Here is a 19,262-nt window from a genome sequence, read left to right as displayed (position 1 = left end):
TCATGATTACTGAATTGGACAAGGAAAGCAGAACGGTAGGTCTGAAAATTAATATGCAGAAAACTAAGATATTTGTGCAACAGTTCACAGAGCGCGAGCGAAGCTGCGCGTCGACGGTCGTGACATCAAGCATGCCGGAAGCAGAAGCAAGAGACGTGGGCAGCCGGTGCACGCTTTCCTGTCCTGCTACTTCCCTTTGCGAACCGCTCCTTTACATCCCACTCTCCCCCTTCCACAAAGGCGCTGAGACGTGCCCCAACCCGGAAGCATATTTCGCTGCCGGTGCCGTTCTCACTGATTCTAGGGACCGTAGTATTGGTTCGTACGGTTTGAGCGGAGCGGCTTGAAGGACAGGGCGACGGCTGGCGATGTATGCAAGGAAGACGGCTGGCCCGACCGTTTCCGGCGAGTTAAACGTCGCGTTTTCTAGTTCATGGCGCGGCCCCTAGACGTGGCAGTTTGAGAAAAATACATTAAATCCACTATTTCGCGCCTGTTTCTGTCTGAAAACCAGGTTGCGTCAACCAATTTCAGCACCCAAGTTTTCAAGTGGGCTGAAAATCTCGGCTGCAAAAGTTTCGTTCAGTATCCCTTTAATGGCGGCTTTATGTGACATTAAACTTTCAAGGAATGCCGCGACAATGCTTGGCAAGCCGAACAACTTCTACGCGGGCAAACATGTCGTTGCATAGCGCCAAACAGCTGCCAATTCGGCCAACGCGGATGTATTACTCGCAGCTGCGTACAACGCGGCCTACTTTGAAAGGGCGAATGCATCGTCTGAGGCGATGACGACAATAGGAAATAATGGAAGGGAAACAAAAACACAGCGAACATAACCCGCAACACCGCACGCCAGCCGCACCTCTCTCTCTCTCTCTCAGATCTACACGCCGCGTTTGGCACAAACATCGAGCACAAGGTTTCCTCCGCGTCCCTCGCCTTCTCTCTACTTCTCGTTCTCTGCGTAGGCCTCGCTAGGCCTTGAAGCCTGGCTGCTCGCACCGATAGCTGCGGCAAGCACACGCAAGCGCAGGGACCCTGTTAAGCTCGCCTCCACTTACATGTTTTGATAATCACTAGCAACCATACGAAGCAGGCGTGTCCATCATCCCGTTACTCTTCATCTTCACAGGAAAGAGAAAGAGAGGGGCACGCCCCTGCGCGTTAACAGGAGTGTCATCGTCTTGGCGCTGAGCCGTGCTCCTGCAATACAGCGCCGCTTTATGCCTCAAGAACAACTTTTCTGTCGTTTCGGAGTCAAGCAAAAGAAACCATGGAGTTCGAAGACGTGATCGAGGAGCTCGGAGGATTCGGCAAGTTCCAGAAGTTCCTTCTTTGGGGCTTCCTGCTTCCTTCGGAGATATTGTTTTCGCTTATCTCGATGAACATGATATTTCTTCTGTCCGAGCCCCACCATGAATGCGCGGTACCGCAACTGGACGCACTGGGACTGAATGAATCCCGCGCCCGGGAGATTCGCAAACTGCTTGTCAGCGACGACGAGTGCCAGGTGTTGCCGATGCGACCTATGAACTCAACGCGCTTTTCTGGCGAATCCGACGCGACGTCGTGGAACGCGTCGTGGTTCGTGAACGAAAGTGCGACCAGGCTACCCTGCGAGTCGTTTCGCTACGACGACCAATACTACGACGAGACCGTGCCTACAAAGGTAAGAGTGCGGTCATTCTACGCCCGCGTGAATGTAAAGTTTGCTTCTCCGTCATGACCTTGAGTAGCGGTTTCCAGGCTGTTCTGGCCACATTGCTTACATACACGATGCTGAAAACCGCTTTTACATGGACTTGACAGTTTTTCGACAAGGTGAAGGTGGTTCAGGGATCATCTTACCATCTCTATCTACGCCTTCCTCCAAGTCACCCCGTATGTTCTCCTGTATTAGGATTTCCTGTTGATCTATTCGGCGAAACGTAGCTACAAAATGAGGGTGCGTAAATTGGAACATAAACGAAGTAGACGAGACGAGGCGTTTCGTTCAGCTGTTTATGCTCTCATATGCGCCCTAACCTTAAAGATATCCTCGCTGCTTCACTGTATGAGGCAATTAACACGATAAAGTCTAGTTAAAGTATGTTTCAATTATCTCTCTCTCTCTCTCTCTTTCTTTCTATCTCTTTTCGTTGCAATTATTTTATTAACTTCAGAAAATCGTCGTCAGTGCGTATGCATGCCCGTCACATTCGTTTAGTTGTCACAACAATTTATTTCCAGCATGTCCGATGCCTCTTGCTCAAGTTGTTTATCATGCTTAGAAATGTAACACCTGCTCTGAAGTTGGATGAAGCAGTTTCACCATCTGCGATTGCCATGACAGTGATAGAAAATCATTTTTAACGAGGAAGTGGTATATTCAAAATTCAACTCGACTTCAATATTCAACTTCAATATTCGTGTGGCTTAAGCTCCTGAGGGTTCAAATATACACCTCATCACATCCTTTCCTATGTGGCACGGGCTCTCATTCACTTTCATAACGTTTCAAGTTTCTACTGTTTCACATACGTAATGCAAATATGTTCATAACATAACTTCTCCAATAATGTTCGGGAAAAAAGTAATACGTACATCCAGGCATTTTCATAATCCTAGCACGAAACACCATATTAGGTAATTAGAAATCACGCTTTCACTTCTTCGCCTTTGCGACAAGCATCCGTGTCTTGTGTGATGTTCGAGTTGTGTTCGTTTCAAACATCGACCAATAATTGTGAAGTGACCATTTGTACATGCACCTTGTGTCCACATAAATGTATTACGATGCCTTCTTTTACTGCTGATAGGTACTTCTCAATTTCTATAGCGTCATTACCAATGTTTGTTTTCCTCCCACACTCAATGCTCCGGCAGAAGCGTGTAATATATCTATAGATGTAAACAGCAAAATTCCCGTGCCGTCATCCAGCCATACTCTAACCTTAAATAACTCTATTCCCTTTCCAAATCATGCAGTGGGATTTGGTGTGTTCTCGCGGTCAGCTAATCAGCCTGTTGTACTCCATAACGACAGTAGGAAGCATCATTGGAACTCTCATCATTGGTGCACTGGCTGACAAGTGAGTACTGCATAGTACTGTGCTCAACTTTTTTCCCGTTTAAGATCACTCTGGGCTGCCGACGTACACGGTGCCATGGACTGTTCACCACCCAAATCTTCCTTCCTTCCGTAATGTTATTCCTACAAACGAAATAAGAAGTCTTACGCATACGCCTAAGACGAGTGGAAGGCGAAAGCCATCCCCTTCTTTTTCTCTGTCATCTTTTTCTTCTCACTCAATTGTACCAATCCTACCTAATCTCCCTCGAATGCTTTCTGCAACTAACGTGGTTTTGCACAGCCTCCGGGATATTAGGCACTGCTAGCTTTCTGCACCTCACGCTGTTCTGCACTCCCTCCGAGATCGGCCCACCTTCTACAAAGCGGCGATGTCGTTCGATGACATCATCACGGGACGTCATGTCATGACGCCATCATTTGTGATGAAAACGTGTGGTTCTTAAGGTATGTATGGTTGGGAGCGCGGACGGTCCCCCCAATCGACGAGGCTACTTGAAGGTTTTGAAACGACACTTATGAAAACATGGAAGACACGCAAGGACACAAGAGTAAACAAAGCAAACACATAAACAGAAAAAAAATTAAATAACCAGTAGTCTCTGAGGAGGGTCCTTAGGAAAGTCAGTCTCGGCCGACAGAGGCTCAGCCGTCGGGGAGTCGAACGCGCTGGGCCAAGCGAGGTGACGAGTGACGTGCGACGGCTTCGAAGGGGTTGGCGCTGGCTTGCAAAGGCTGACGAAGAACGTGGAGCTTTGCGGAAGCGAAACGTTGGAGGCAGAGGACCTCAGCGGCCACGTGAAGCCCGTAGCCCAACTCGTGAACCGTGTCCCAGAGCGTCGACACTCGGGCCCGGTCACCCGACTGCGTCGAACGCCCAACACCGTCTGCCCGTTCCCTCTTCTTTTTCTTCTTCGCCCGCACGCGACTCTTAAAGTCGCCACGTTCGCGCATCATTGCACGCGCCCCAGCGTCTTCATCATCGTATTCTAGCACACACATCACACTTGGGCACTACCCCCCTTTCGGGCGCACATCACATTATTACATCACGTCTGATCATGTGATATTTCTTGAAAACATTCGTGCTGACGCCGACGATGTCAACTCATAACGTCCCAATAAGGATGTCATCGGATGACGTCATGTGATGACGTCATGACAACATCACATATTTCGAAGACTTGTGACACCATGATGACAGCACAAAATGATGTCATTAGTGATTCATGTCATGTGGGTTCTTGTACCACCTCATTCGCCTGCCGTGTTTCGCTCAAGTGGCCGCGCAACGAGACACTTAAGGCTTTCGCCGTCATAACTCAACATTGCGGTGCGCTTTATATTGCAGGTATGGCCGTAAGCCACTGTTCTTCACCCTCGTGTCGTTGGCAGTATTCTCGGGCTTTGGCACCGTACTGTCCTACAACTATGCCATGCTCGTCGCCATGCGCTTCATCAACGCCTTGTTGGACCCACAGATGGACCAGCTGCCCTACCTCATCAGTGAGTCTCATACGGTGCGTCCGGCTTTTGCTTCGCGCTTAATGTGGCACTGTGACTTGATGCTACTGAGTCTCAGCGGCCAAAGTAACTTAAACACTTTCCGGAACTGCTAGATGCAAGAGTCTTTTCAACAAGAAACCCGAAAGTTTGCTCGGCCTGCTGAAACTTGCTTCGAATACAGCCATGCATACAAGAAAACAAAGATCTAGGGCTTTCCTTTCCTCTATTAATGAAGGTAAAGAGGGAATGAATAATCTAATGAAGAAAAAGATACGACATTGGTACGACATATCTCAAGTGTTTTCATAATTCTGCGCTAAACACTTCAGACAAAAAGACGGGCCTTTAAAATGAACTCTCATTCGCTACTATGTGCTGGGCAGATGAACATAAAAAAAATGAGATGGGGTGAAATAATTGTAACAAGCAACTTTTCAACAACAATTCCTTATTTAATACATCACAATACAGACTCTGATTTACGGTGAACTCACAGATTATAATTTGCTTCCATGTGTTGACAACAATTTGCGGCTTTACGTGTCAGAACTACGATATGATCATGAGGCGCGCCGTAGTAGAATGGAGGGCTACGGAAATGTATACCATCTGTTGTTCTTTAACGCGCAATGACATTGAACAGTACAGAGGCGTCTAGCATCTCGCCCCCCATAAAAATGCGACCGCCGCGGTCGGAATCGAACCCGCAACCTTCGGGTTAGCAGCCGAGCACCGTAACCAGTGTTGCCACCGCGGCGGACGTTTCGATGTGTTTATTTCTGCAATCTGTTTACAATATTAAAGGGAGTCGTCCTTTGCACATTAGAGTAAGTGCGTCGACAATTGACTGCAACAAGAAGCAAGACGCTATTGTTGGCCACAATGCAAGAGCACTACGAGAGGTCGGCGGAATCTGCATGCTGAACCAATGTTTCCCAGCACAAACTACAACAGCCGCGCTGCACAACGTCGCTGTACATAATGCTTTGTTTAATCGGGATTCAATTTATTGTCATGTCCGAGTGCAGTGTTCGAGCTGGTGGGTGCCAAGCAGCGCACGCTGCTGTTGGGCGTGACTTCCATGGGCTGGACGCTGGGCATGTGCCTGCTGCCGCTGGTTGCATACCTGAGCCGTACGTGGGTACTGCTGGCAACAGTGTGCGCATCGTGTGCGGTGCCTATCTTCTGTTACATCTGGTGAGTGACCACACACTGAGAGAGCTTTAACAGATCGGGAGCCCGTTGGGGAGCCCAAATGTCAGCTCAAATTACAGGTAGCACGCGAAACGGGCTGTTGGCTTGGTTCCGCAATATTGCAGGGAGGCTGTTCCTGACGTCAGCTTATGGGGACCGGAAGGCGCGCAACCAATCGAGCCGTTCTTTGTAAATGCAATCGGTAACCAGCTTTCTAACTAACCCCCAACTATGCATTAAAGTAATAAGACATGTCATAACTAACACATACGCAAGGAAAGACAAGATTAAATAACCAACCGACGAAACAAAACTCAGAAGCAAAACCATAAACCATGAACTCAACGTGAAAGCCATAATCGTTTCTGCCAGCTCCCATTGGTTTCTAAACGTGTGATAGTCGGCTCTGCTGTAAAGTCTGACTCATGGGCGCGCGTAGCCAGAAAATTTTTTCGAGGCGGGGGGGGGGGGGGGGGGGGGAGGGGGTTGCCACCTTTTATGTGTATTCGTGCGTGCTTCTGTATGCGTACATGTATATGAAAGGGAAATTAGACAACCACCCGTTTGTAACGCTAAGCCACAACGCAGTGCCACAGAATTAATTTGCAGTGCGTGTATATATACACATGGGAAATTGAAAAATTTCAGAGGAGTTTGAACACCTCAACCCACCCTCCCCCCTCGGCTAGGCCACTGGTCTGGCGTTCTAGCGTCAAATGTGCCTGTCTGGTGTCACCTTTTTGACTTCCGGCCTGCTACGGCTCCCTCATAACATCCCTCTTGTCGCACACACAACTGCACGCGCTGTCCGGCCAAAGCAGCCTCGCCTGTCTTTCACCTTCCGTCGTTGACGGACCCCTGCATGTTCTTTGTAGCGTCGTCCCTGAATCTCCGAGGTGGCTTTTGTCACGGGACCGGCTCCCTGAGGCTTCCGCTGTTCTACGCCGCATCGCTCTTCGAAACGGTGTCGAGCCCCCTATCGACCTTGACCTCAAGCTCAAGGTGAGTTGCTACTTGTTTTCCGTTCACCCTTAAGTGGTAGCCAACGGTACGGCCGCTTTATTCGAATTTCTTTTCTATTCATGTATGCTTAGCGAGAGCAATACTGCGACCTTTCGTTAATTTCACGATCGTTTCGCACTTCTAACAAGTTTTATTAATGCGAGAGTCTTGCACGTCTCACGCGAACATGGCCTTAAAAGAATAGCTGCCGGGAGCGGTGCGAGAGAAATCAAGCAAAAAAATCAAGCGACCGCGCGTGCTGCACGTTCATTTTAATTGTGACTCGATTCACTGACTGGGCCAATTTTATAAATGGCCTCGACTTTGCTGAATTTAAGAATGCACTCAGAGATACTACTATTACATTACAAAAATATTACGTGAGTGGGAGGCTATTTCATCGTCCACACATCAAACTCAACAGGGAACAAGCAGTGGCACTCAGGGAATTACAAACACGTTCATATTACTCGCCTGTGCAATGCAAGGAATGCCATAACGTTCAAGATATGAATACTCTATGTAAAGCATGCAAGGTAGATGATTGTACATTAAAATATTTGCTCTAGGAGTGCGGGTCGCTTGGCCCTGACATTACCCGTGACAAGTTCTCAAGCATGAGTGGGTCGCAATACCACAAGCAGCAAGTCCTAGCTGTCCAGTGCGCCCATATGATAGGGCCAGGAGACTTGACCTCCCGGTTCCAGCATGAGAGTCTGATCATTATACCTATATGATTAGGTAGCGCACTTTGGACGGCGACAAAAGGAACAGGAAGAGTGTCGTGTCCTTCCTGTTCCTTTTGTCCTCGTCCAAAGTGCGCTACCTAACCATATAGGCATAATGATCAGTCACCAACTAGCCCAGCTCTCAACCTTATTGAACCAACATAGGAGTAGTTGAACGAGCTCTCCAGCCCTGTACAGGACATTCAGTAAAGTTTATTACTCCTCGATGCATGTGAGCTGCGTGTGAGCTGCTTAGGAAGTTATGAAAGCGCCGTTCGCTTGATATAAAGGGCACTGTAAAAAAGCCATTCCAGCTGGTTGAGCGAGTAAGCGCGACTTGACGAGGACGTATAAATAAAACACACAAGAACACAACGCTACCTTCAAGTGAGATTTTTTTTTTCGCACAAACCGATAAATATATACCGGATGCTGAAAGCAGCTCTGTGTCCGTGTCTCACTTCTTTCTACGTCCTTGTCAAGTCGCGCTCACTCACTCTATCATGGATGCTAACCAACGAGTCCGCCAACGTGTATAAGCCATACCGGATTGTTTTCGTCTTTGAGTTTTCCTATGTGAAAACGTAAGAAATCCTATGAGCTCTTTTCTTTCAGGAAGTTCAGCAAAGCACGAATGCGGAAGAGGAATCCGAGGAATCGGGCTCCATGCTAGACTTGGTCAGGAAGCCGAGGATACGAAAGAACTTGCTGATACTCACGCTGATATGGTAAGTATTCTCAACCCCACGTCAGTGAGAATCTCGGCCCAGGCAAGCGTTTCATAACGACACTCCATTCACACAAAGTATACCTTGAAAAAACTGTATTGTCTACCAACAGGGTAACATGGTTAATTAGCAGCTGCGGCTGCTTAGCAGCCATAGGATTTCCATTACTAAGCATAACATCGCGCGTTCGGTTTCCGTAGCCTTTACGGCCACGTTTAAATGGGGTGAAATGCAATAAACCTCGCGTACTGATATTTAGGTACACATTACAAGGGGCCCCCGGTGGCAGGAGCTAACAATGTAATAGAACGTTCACATTGCTGCAAGGAATGCATTATCATGTTATTATCATGTATACATTATGATGTTATTTCTGTAACTTGTTTCAGTTTGCTATGTCTTTTTTTCTTTACTTGTTCATATTATTTTTTTTTTCGCTGCAGTATTTGCATAAATAGGGTAGCGGAGTGATATAAGCATCAACCTCTCTACAGCAAGCCAGTTAAAACAGATCAGAACAGAACAGCCCCTGGTGACAAAATTGATCCCAAGTTTATCACTACAGCGCACCTTATAATGACACCTGTATTTTGGGGCGATTAAATGGCGAAATTCAGTTATAGCTTTTTTTCTGGTGTTGTTGACACCAACTACTCACGAACAATGGTCTTCATATAAACAAAGTATTGTCGCAAAAAAACTAGACATAAAAAAATGAGGGAGCGCAGAAGGGCTTTTTTTTTTTACTTCGTTTCAAGCATGTGCCAACCAGCCCAAAATCGCATTCTGCTTCATATAAACAGCTATTCACGTCGCTCACTATATGGCGCGCCTCATAATTCCATCGTCGTTCTGGTGGATATGTAAAGCCTCTGAAGTTTATTAAATTCTCTCAACGCGGCAATATGCAAGTCAATACGCAATGAGACCTCAACAACACGCAATCGCTGCTGTAAGAATAGCGCTTGGCCTGTCGCCCTGGCTTCCAGACAAGAAAAGAGCTCAAAACCAACGACAAACGCACGGTGTCACATGTTTCAGGCATACGTGGCGTCTTCGATGGCGTCATTCTGGAGGGTCGCGCGACTTATCGTGCCGCAGCCCACTCGATGATACCGAGGCGAGGTGTTTTGCATACGCGTCGCCTCGCATTATTTTGCATTGTTCCACGAAAATAGCGGCCTCACGCTTTGCTTAGCGCCACCAAAGCAGTACGGCGCCCCGTGACAGGGTGAATGCGAGATAAGCCTATCTATATGTTACTACATGAATGTGCATCCAAACAAAACAGAGAGAAGAAACAGAAGGGCTGAAGACACGGTGGTTAATAAAAGAAATTAAGACAGTTTCGCACTAGGGGTGCCAAGCCTGAAGGAAGTGCGGAGCTAGGCAGCGTTCTTTGTTTCTCTTCGGCTTTCTCTTTCTTTCCTCCTCTTTCTTTTTCTATTTTTCCGTTTTCTTCTGTCTTCTTTTCTGCCTTTATTTCTATATTTCTTCCTCTCTCTGTATCTATTTCTTTCTCTTTCTTGCTTTTACTATATTTCTTGCTATTTTTTTCTTTCTTTCTCTCTTTTTCTATTTCTTGCTTGCTTCCTTTTTTTTCTATTTTTACGCGTGGTTGTGGCGGACACCTACCACATGGTGTGGGCCTGTCAAAACAACTCAGCCCTTACTCCTCACCCGAACCCTACCCGAGACGACTGGGAGGCGGCCCTGCTCGGCTGCTCAGACCTTCAGGCCCAACAAGCCTTGGTACAGAGAGCCAGGGCGGCGGCTTCAACCAATGGGGTCCCGGAATAGAGACTCCACCTAGTCTATAGGAAACTCTAAAGAGGTCCCACGCCTCTCCTTGTAAATAAATGCTTTTCACCACCACCACCTCGCCAGGCCCTTAAAGTGCTCCGCACTTATGATCATCAAGGCACTCGAACAACAAGAGAAAGAAGACTGCTCCTTGGCGCAAGCGCGCGCTCAATATGCTTCAGATGGCTATGCTATACGTGCTTTTGCCTCCGTTACGCCAAGCGATGACAGCATGCGACAGCCCGGGCCCCTCAAGTGCTCCGCACTTACAAAGCTTCCGGTTGGCTACCCTACGCTGGCGGATTGGGGAAGGGAAATGGAAAGACGAGAGAGAGAGAGGATGGAAGGGAGAACAAGATACAGTTGAAATTCGATTTAACGAAGTGATCGGGTCACTCCAATTATTTCGTTAAATCGGGAACTTCGTAATATAGAGGAAGGAATGTTTCTGTCCTTCTAAATCAAGAATTATAACGTAGCGTCACCCGAAAGCTACCGCGGCATTTTATTTGCCACCAGCACACGCCTGCGCGTGTGAAAAGTCGGCGAGGGCGGCCCGAGCATGAATTCCTCCCATGTCCGGGCCGATGCTGGCGAGTTAGGCGGTCACGTTAAGCTATGACAAGCTGCCGGCATTCTAAGACAGAGAGAACGAACGCAGTTAATGTCCAAGCAGGCAATGCAAGAAAGTCCTAAGGAGACGATCAGTGCCATCTGTCGCATATGAACCATCAAATAACGAAAGCAATCATCGCGTTCCTGTGGGAGTATTTGCAGGGACAACAAACCACTACCGCCCAGCGTCACCTACATTTGATACATGTAAAAGCGCTAGGGACTGCTGCGTGCCGCTTTGCCAAAATGTAACAAGTGTCGTGACTAGCGTGGATAGACGTTGTAATGCGGTATCGTTACAGCGCACGTCCGAAGAAAAGCAGTCTGTGTAAAAACTGGGAAGAAATCACGGCATTCCTGCTCATTTGTTTCCGGAAAATTTTCAATAAATCAAGTTCAGTAACGTGAAAGCTTCGTTAATTCTAGTTGGTGCGAACATTGAACGCTATGGGTAGCTGCCGGGGAATGAAAATTTCTTCTTTAGATCGGGAAACTACAGTTTTAACTGTAGCAGTTCAATGAAATGTGGGGGCTGGAAGTGATGAAAAAATAATTGAACAGGGAATGTCGCTGGAGCCAGCGATTCGACGGGTGGACTTGTCTTAGTCCGGGCAGCTTCAGCCTTCCCCAGTAGCGTGCTTGTGCACGTGTTGTTTAACGTGCACTGAAATCGCACAGTACTCGGGCCTCTATACACTATGTTACGTAATGCATATGGGCGCCTCCATCATGGGCTGTTAAACGAATGTTTTCTTATTTTTGTATCCCTGACGCGAACTGATAAAGTCAGGAAACGCCGGTAATGCACCAACCCAACAGTTTTCATGTGTATACGCCCACCGTAACACTGCTCGCTTAGTTGTTCAAGATAAAACACGGTAAGGTTAACAGCCCAGCATGCCGGCACCGAAACCCGTCCGTAAAATAGTCTATAGCATTTCGCCTCCATCGAAATGCGATCGCCGTGGCCGGGATCGAACCCTCGACCTTCGAGTCAGCAGCCGAGCGCTGTAACCGCTACACCACCGCGCAATGTTAACAACACGTACAAAGGTACGAGTCGAGATTGAGTGACGTGATTTTTCGTGTCTGCCTGTACCGCAGGTCTGCAAACGGTTGTGCGTACGGTGGCCTGCACATCAACGTGACGCACTTGAGCGGCAACGAGTTCCTCAACTTCCTCTACCTGGCCCTGGTAGAGTTTCCCGCAAACGCGATTGGCTGGTGGAGCATGGACCGCTACGGGAGGCGCTGGACAAACGTCTTCTTCATGCTTCTCACGGCTACCGCTTGCTGGGCACCCGTCATCTCACCCATGTGTGAGTTTGTTGGTCTAATTAATTAACTTTTCGACAAATCGCGATGGAGAGAAGCAACGCAATACAAAGTACGATAAAATAAAGTCGTACTTTAGGGCATGAGCATGGCTCCGGCAAACAATGCGCACTCTGATGGTCCGGGCGCGGTGGCGCGCCTGCTCGATGCAAAGGGCGCGTTTCCTTACGCCGGCGTTTTGTTCAGTTATGCAAGGTCGGGTACAAAGGAGTTAGCTGCTAGCCTTACTTCGTATAGCATTCCATATTTTTGCTCTCGCAATAATTGCATCGCCCTTGTGGCGAAACTGTCTCTTTTTTTAACAAAATTATGTCGGTTGTCATGTGTAGATTGAAAGATGAACGCCTCTTCTATGTGCTCTACCTATGATTAATATCCACTGGCTGCCCTCTTCGTGACGCAGCCGGCACGGTGGGCATCGTTGCCTCAGTCATGGCCAAGTTCTCCACTACGGCGGCGTACATGATGATGTACCAGCAGTCGGACGAGCTCTTCCCTACGCCCCTACGTTCCTTCTCCGTGGGAGTGCTCACCGCTCTGACCGCAGTGTTCACTGCGGGGGTTCCCTACGTCGTCTACATGGTGTGTCTCACAAAAGTACACCAAATAATAACACATCTCCGTCACAATATTTCCTCAAAAACTCCGCATGAGAGTCTGGCGTAATGGGTTTCGGAATTGCAGTACCTATTCAAGAGCCCCTCACTAGATCTGGGCGCTGCAAACTAAAGACATTAATGTAAGTTGTAGTGCAATTATCGATACAATTTAATGAGTTCCAAGAATATTACCACATCGTTCAAAAACATTATTTTCACTAACTTCAAGTCAATACGTTGATTTCGGAAAAAAGAAAAAGATCAGTGAATTTTTTTTTCCTTCTCTGTACTAAAACCCCATCGTCATCGCGTCATTATGACTTCACAGTTGTAGAAACCTAAGCGTCAAACGTCATTGCGCCGTTACCACTGTGAAGTATATTTTCGCGTTCTCTCTACCTTTCTTACGCTGTACATAATGCAGGGCAGATACGGCTCATGGATTCCATTTCTCTTCCTCGCCGTGTTGACAACGACTGCTGGCATCGCGGCAGCGTGGCTACCCGAGACGAAGGACTACCCTCTCTGCCAGACGGTTGAAGACGCTGATAAGTTCGGCCGCGACCAAAAATTCTTCTCATTTAACAGGTGAGGAAAACGTCAAAATTGTAGCCAAGGTTCAGCTAACGTGTACTATCGCGCAAGCTTATTAGAACCATGCAATTTCTTGTCTTATTTTCTTGGCTTAACCCAGCTTTTCTTATTATTAAATTGCTGGGAAAACATTATAAGATAGGCTGTTTCAGAGCCGGCTGTTCTAAAATTATTGATTGGTTACTCAGAAAAAGAAAGAAAGAAAGAAAGAAAGAAAGAAAGAAAGAAAGAAAGAAAGAAAGAAAGAAAGAAAGAAAGAAAGAAAGAAAGAAAGAAAGAAAGAAAGAAAGAAAGAAAGAAAGAAAGAAAGAAAGAAAGAAAGAAAGAAAGAAAGAAAGAAAGAAAGAAAGAAAGAAAGAAAGAAAGAAAATTCGGCAGATCCCACCTGCCGTGGGAATCGACGTGATGCGAAGCATGCGCAGGATGGTGACTGTGGCGTAACTTTTCACATTGAGCGAAACGTTACGGAATGACGCTAGAGAAATGTGGAAGTGGTATACGCATACTCATATGTTCAAGAGTAGCATATGTATTATATAACGCGTTGTTTACAGTTGCGTAACGATGCCAACAGCAACATGGGTGTTACCAACACCAGGCGCGGTAAGCTTATATTCTTCAATACTGGATAGCACGAATCCGAACAGGGCAAAGAAAGAACACAGATGCACAGGACAGGCGTTACTCTCAACCAAGCTTCATTCAGGATAGTTTCCCTAGATATATACATAGCCGAGTGCCACGCGCAGGCGCACTGCACGTACGTTACAGTCACAGTTACAGTTGCTATGCTTATACTTTTCCGTTATGACGGAGAACGCACGCACGTTTCACGAACCCGTGTGTATGTGTAAAGGGGTTCTTGACAGTTCTTGAACAAGGTCACCATCACAGTGATCAGTGAGCACCAGCAGCTGGACCGGACTTGTTAATCGGATCCGTTCGTGATCGCGGCTATGAGGAATCTAAGTGTAGTGAAGTGCGAGATATTGTGAAGCTGGTGGAAATCCTGGATGCCTCTTACGATGAAATGATCTATGATGCCTTCTGTCGTGGACGTGGCAGCGAGGTCTTTTGATGCCCTGTCCCCATCCAGGCCGTCTTTCGCACAGTATAAGCACCAATCATTGTTGGGTCTTGATAAATCAATGTTGAAGTCACCGGTAATGATGAGAGGCCTAGTTCTCTCAGCAGATTTATTGTAGAAAGCATTGGCCCAGGTTTTTGCGTAATCCACGTGGTCCACGTTGCGGACCACTTGGACGAGTGGATGGTAGTTGAGCGTCTTCCACGGGTGTTCTGTCTTCAGCTTCCTCACTTTCCTTGCGTCCGCCGCGGTGGTGTAGCGGTTACGGTGCTCGGCTGCTGACACGAAGGTCGCAGGTTCGATCCCGGTCTCGGCGGTCGCATTTCGATGGAGGCAAAATGCTAGATGATTGTGTACTGTGCGATCTCGGTACACGTTAAAGAACACCCAATGGTCAAAATTTCCGGAGCCCTTCGCTATGGCGTCTCTCATAATCATATCGTAGTTCTGGGACATAAAAGCCCAACAATTATTAATATTATCACTTTCCTTGCGTGTCAATGTGTGTGTTCATAGTTACTGTGTTGGTCGAGACTTTGTATCACCTGTGGCACATACCCGCATAACATGAACGCTGGTGTACGGGTATGTGCCACACGTGACTGAGAGAAAGGGTTTCATGACGTATGCGACAGGTATTTTGCGTTATTCATGTCATGACCAGTGAATTGTGTTCGTCATACACTAATCCCCTGCTACGCCAATCTTGGCATATTACAAGTTATGGAGACGACCAGGAGAGCGCCGAGACGTAGGCGGCTAGATAGATAGATAGATAGATAGATAGATAGATAGATAGATAGATAGATAGATAGATAGATAGATAGATACGTAGATAGAAACGGCCAAAGTGCCTGAGGTTCGCTAAGAAATGCTTCGCATTTAAAAGAAAGAAAGAAAGAAAGAAAATAGGGAAACGACATACACACGCGATCACAACTGTGCGACGGCCATCTTAGCAGGCTCTAGCACCAGAAGCACAGTCCAGGCCGTATATAACAATCCTCGATCACACAAAATAACGAGTCCAGACAAGTAATTGGTAAGTGAAAAAAAAACACCTTAGCTCGACATAAACAAAGTATTTATTCAGTAAAACTAAGCTCTTTCCTTTCGAGTTATTACCCAACCGGAAGGACACCTGTCGAATGTCCATCAGTTTAGGTAATTCTGCCAGAAGGCTGGACGAATTTCGGAGGGGGTCTCCCTGCCCCCCCTTTGCCTACGTGCATGGGATGAAAACAGAGAGATGATAATTTTTGCAATAACATATCATGAGGATCAGTATCGAAAGCCTTTTTGAAATCCAAAAAAATGCAGTCTACTTGAAATCCAGAATCATAGGAGTAAAAAAGACCATGGCAAAATTCAAGTAATTGCGTTGCGCAGGACAAGCTAGCCCTGAATCCATGTTGAGCATATGGAAAAGAAGAAACTATTGTTTTGGAGGTGTTTCACCACACCACTGTAAATGATGTGTTCTAATGTTTTGCAACATACCGAAGGTAGCGTGATCGGTCTATAATTCTCTACAGAATGTTTGGGACCACCTTTATGAATGGAAACAACAACTGCTGCTTTCCATTGCATTGGAATTGAACTACTGTGCAGTGGCTTTTTGTACAAAACAACTAAGAAATTAGCAATTTCCTGAGGGCATGCCTTGATTACCTTGGTTGGTATGCCAAGAGGGCCTCCAGCTGAGTTGTCTTTAGGTTAGTAAGCAGCTTAAGCACACCATTATACGTGACAGTAACCATGGGCATATTCCCGTAGGGTAAATCTGGCGTTTCAGGAAGTAGACTAGAGCACCTGTTAGAAAACACGGATTTAAAAATAGGAATGAAAAGAGCAAGCCTTCTCGTAATCATCAAACACTGCTTGTCCGTCGACTGATAGATTTGGTATCGCGTTCACCCTCTTTGCTGTTAACCTTAATAAATTTCCAGAATTCTTTGGGATAATCTTTTAGCCTTACATCGAGCGAATAAATGTATTTCTGTCTTTTTTTTAGTTCATTGGCACGTTTTATTTTGTAGCCAGTGTATACGCACTTCTTCATAAACAGTCGCTTTGCGATTTTTTTAATATTTAGCACAGAGGCGGCGTTTCTTGCTAAGTAAAGCTCGAATTTTCCTTGTTTACCCATGGTTTGTCATTACGGCGTCGACTTGTTAAGAGTTTAGAAGGAATGTATTCTTCATTTAAAGTCATCAGTTTATCACCAAAAACCGATCACAATTCATGAATGTTGAGTTACTGGGTGACTTCACAAAAATCTCGATAGAAACGCGAAAGTTCCTGAGATAACGACGCGTAGTCATCTCGGTCATAAAAATATACTTTTCGGGGTTGTTTGTGGGCTGATCTTAGTGATGTGCTATTGCAAGTGGCAACGACAAAGTCACGGTCGCTAATACCTGAGATGACAACTACATCACGGAGCAACGACTCAGAGTTAGCAAAAATCAAATCCAGAATGCCGGCAGAAGAGTGACTTTGTCTCGTGCGCTCACTTTGCGTGTGTGTTGAACTTCATTTTGAACAGGGTCATCATAGGCGTGCGCAAGAGCCAACACAGGCCATGATGTTGCATTCAAATAAATGTTTACCTCGTAAATAACCTTTGCCCCGTAAAGCCGGGGACCAATGGTAGGCCTTTGTGAGAAGCACGTGATCGCTTTATTTGCATTTTGCATCCATTGCGGAGCTCATTCTTTCGGACTCAACCAATAAGAGGGGGGTGGAATGCCCCCCCCCCCCCCCCCAATGGAGAATCCTGCGCACGGCTATGAGAGTCATAATACCCTCTCCAAGCTAGGCAGAAGTATACCTCAGTGAGAGAGGTTTGGCCACTTCATCATTTTCAGTACCAGAGCACATTTAAAGCCGACTACCATGATGCGACGACCAGTGTGATTGATGCATATACTAACAAGCTTTCCGTATGTCTGTTCTGTAAACAGGGCAGAGGAATCTTCGAAGAGGTCAAGGCGTGCCGAAGAGAATGACGAGAAGAAGACCGTCGAACTTCAACCGCTGCCTGCGGAGGCATGACTGATTTGTCCGCTGCCTGGTGCGCACTGCGCCATTTTTCAATGAAAAAAAGAGTTCGTGTCAACACATGAGACAGTTTGGGAATGGGATGACACTGTCTCGGCGTACCTCAACGACCCATACCTCAAAGCTGGAGCTCGAAGATTTTTGTTCTTTCCCACTGGCTCACAAGCATCACTGCAGTGAAACAGAGCTCGACTTGCAATATTTTGGAGTGAGCCACCGACGACCATCTGACTAGTCAATACTACGGAATACTTATCACTCGGCAACTTGTGAAGATCTTGATAATGTTTCTTTTTGTTCTACAGAGGCATTCAAACAGTGTCAAACATTGTAAGAAAAGAGCTTGTGAGGGGCACAAAAAGGGAGACGAAAAAAGGGGTTCGTGACAAAGATGTGTTTGTCACCAGCGCTGGTTATTGCTGACTCAATTTCGGTGTCTCTGCGACCATGTTGTCTTATTTGGACTGAGCCCCTTGAGTGACTTCCTCATTTCGAGCATTTGCGACATTACATTGCATTGCATCGCATTTCAATTGAACATTTCATAAAAGACCCATAGCGACTCACCTACAATTCTAAACGCCGATGATCGTCGTCCCTTGTCGCCTGTCCCGTTGTCATTTTAATGTCATCTAGTTTGTTCCAGCACCGCGAAACACCCCTTGAACATAGAAGCGTTAACAAAAGACACACGCCCCTCCATGCATTCGCCTAAGACGATCAGGGTGAAAGCCACGTTCGTTCTCAGTCGATTTCATTGAGTCGATTGTGCTGATATCCGCCCCTTGAAGTTTTCTGCACCTCACGTGGTGTTACCTTGCCTTCGTAGTGAAAATATTGTGCAATTTCTCTGCGAGTGCCCCCTCTTTAACTTCTAAAGGGCAGCTCTCCTAGACGCGCTAGGTCAGCTGGACAACCGCCCTCCGACAGAACAGAAAATTCTAGGCCTCTGGACTACCCGGACTTCAGCGCGAGCCGCTCTGAGGGCGCTGCAGCGGTTTCTGAGGGAAACAGGACTGAACGACACGTAGTGACAGTTCCCTGGCAATGTTGGTGTGCTTTTGGACAGTGCTGTTCTCATCAGCTTGAATCGTCGTATCAGCCTGTACTCTTTCATTCTCTCACATCTCCTTTCCCCTTCCCGAGTACAGGGTAGCCAACCGGAGATTTCCTCTGGTTGGCTACCCTCTGGTTTTGGACGAAGAAAGATACAGCGCCGATTAAAGTAAAATATACTCATCAAAAGACGTTTCGGCTCCCGCACGGGAGCCTTGTTCACAATCTCTGTCTTTCCTATGCTTGTTCCCTGCATTACCCTTTACTTTTCTCTCGCTCCCCCTCTCTCTCTCTCTTTCACTCTCTTACTCCGAGATTGAGCCACCTTTGACCAAGCGAAGACGTCATGCGGTGTCGTGTTTATGTGACGTCATAATGATGTCATGATGATGTCACCTACACGTGATCGTGTGTTTTTTGCATCGTTAATGTTGACGTGGACGGTCCCTTTTCGCGAGTGATGAGGCATCTAAGGCTTTCGCCTTGAAATGACCACATCTGCCCGTCATCACTGGCACTGCGGCAAAATATCTGTTCAGTGCCTCGAATGTGGCGCAGATCCTTCGTCAATGTAGCACAGATCCTCCACTCAGTGGAATAGCACCTAAGGTCTTCCTCTGGTGACGACTAACCGCTCTAAAAAACCCGCTTCCTGACAGAGTTTGGTGGACGAGTCTATAAACAGCGCAATATTGTGATTTGTCTCTCAACGATGCCTTCAGAACTTACTGGAAAAATAAAATAGATACCTCATACCTCGTTTCATCTGTTTCTGGCTCGGCCTCTCGCGTTGTACGCTTTTTCGTTTAAACAATCATTGTTCGGTTTAAAAACTTATAAACAACTGACATACGTGAAAAGAAGCGAACGAGAAGGAAA

At 46.8% G+C, this 19,262-nt stretch overlaps 1 protein-coding gene across 1 annotated transcript in view; it reads left to right on the top strand.

Moving 5' to 3' along the window:
* LOC119397630 (uncharacterized) overlaps nucleotides 1-19,262 on the top strand; it is an 81,735-nt gene that overhangs the window by 27,566 nt on the left and 34,907 nt on the right. Inside the window, 11 exon segments of the mRNA XM_049416627.1 lie at nucleotides 1,175-1,672; nucleotides 2,971-3,074; nucleotides 4,425-4,579; nucleotides 5,608-5,776; nucleotides 6,649-6,775; nucleotides 8,119-8,231; nucleotides 11,754-11,968; nucleotides 12,388-12,566; nucleotides 13,008-13,171; nucleotides 17,231-17,315; nucleotides 17,633-17,657. Coding sequence (XP_049272584.1) covers nucleotides 1,175-1,672; nucleotides 2,971-3,074; nucleotides 4,425-4,579; nucleotides 5,608-5,776; nucleotides 6,649-6,775; nucleotides 8,119-8,231; nucleotides 11,754-11,968; nucleotides 12,388-12,566; nucleotides 13,008-13,171; nucleotides 17,231-17,315; nucleotides 17,633-17,657 — 1,834 coding nt within the window.

This window comes from Rhipicephalus sanguineus, chromosome 6 (assembly GCF_013339695.2).
Source record: "Rhipicephalus sanguineus isolate Rsan-2018 chromosome 6, BIME_Rsan_1.4, whole genome shotgun sequence".
Lineage (NCBI taxonomy): Eukaryota > Metazoa > Arthropoda > Arachnida > Ixodida > Ixodidae > Rhipicephalus > Rhipicephalus sanguineus.
This window is presented reverse-complemented; position numbering and strand designations above follow the sequence as displayed.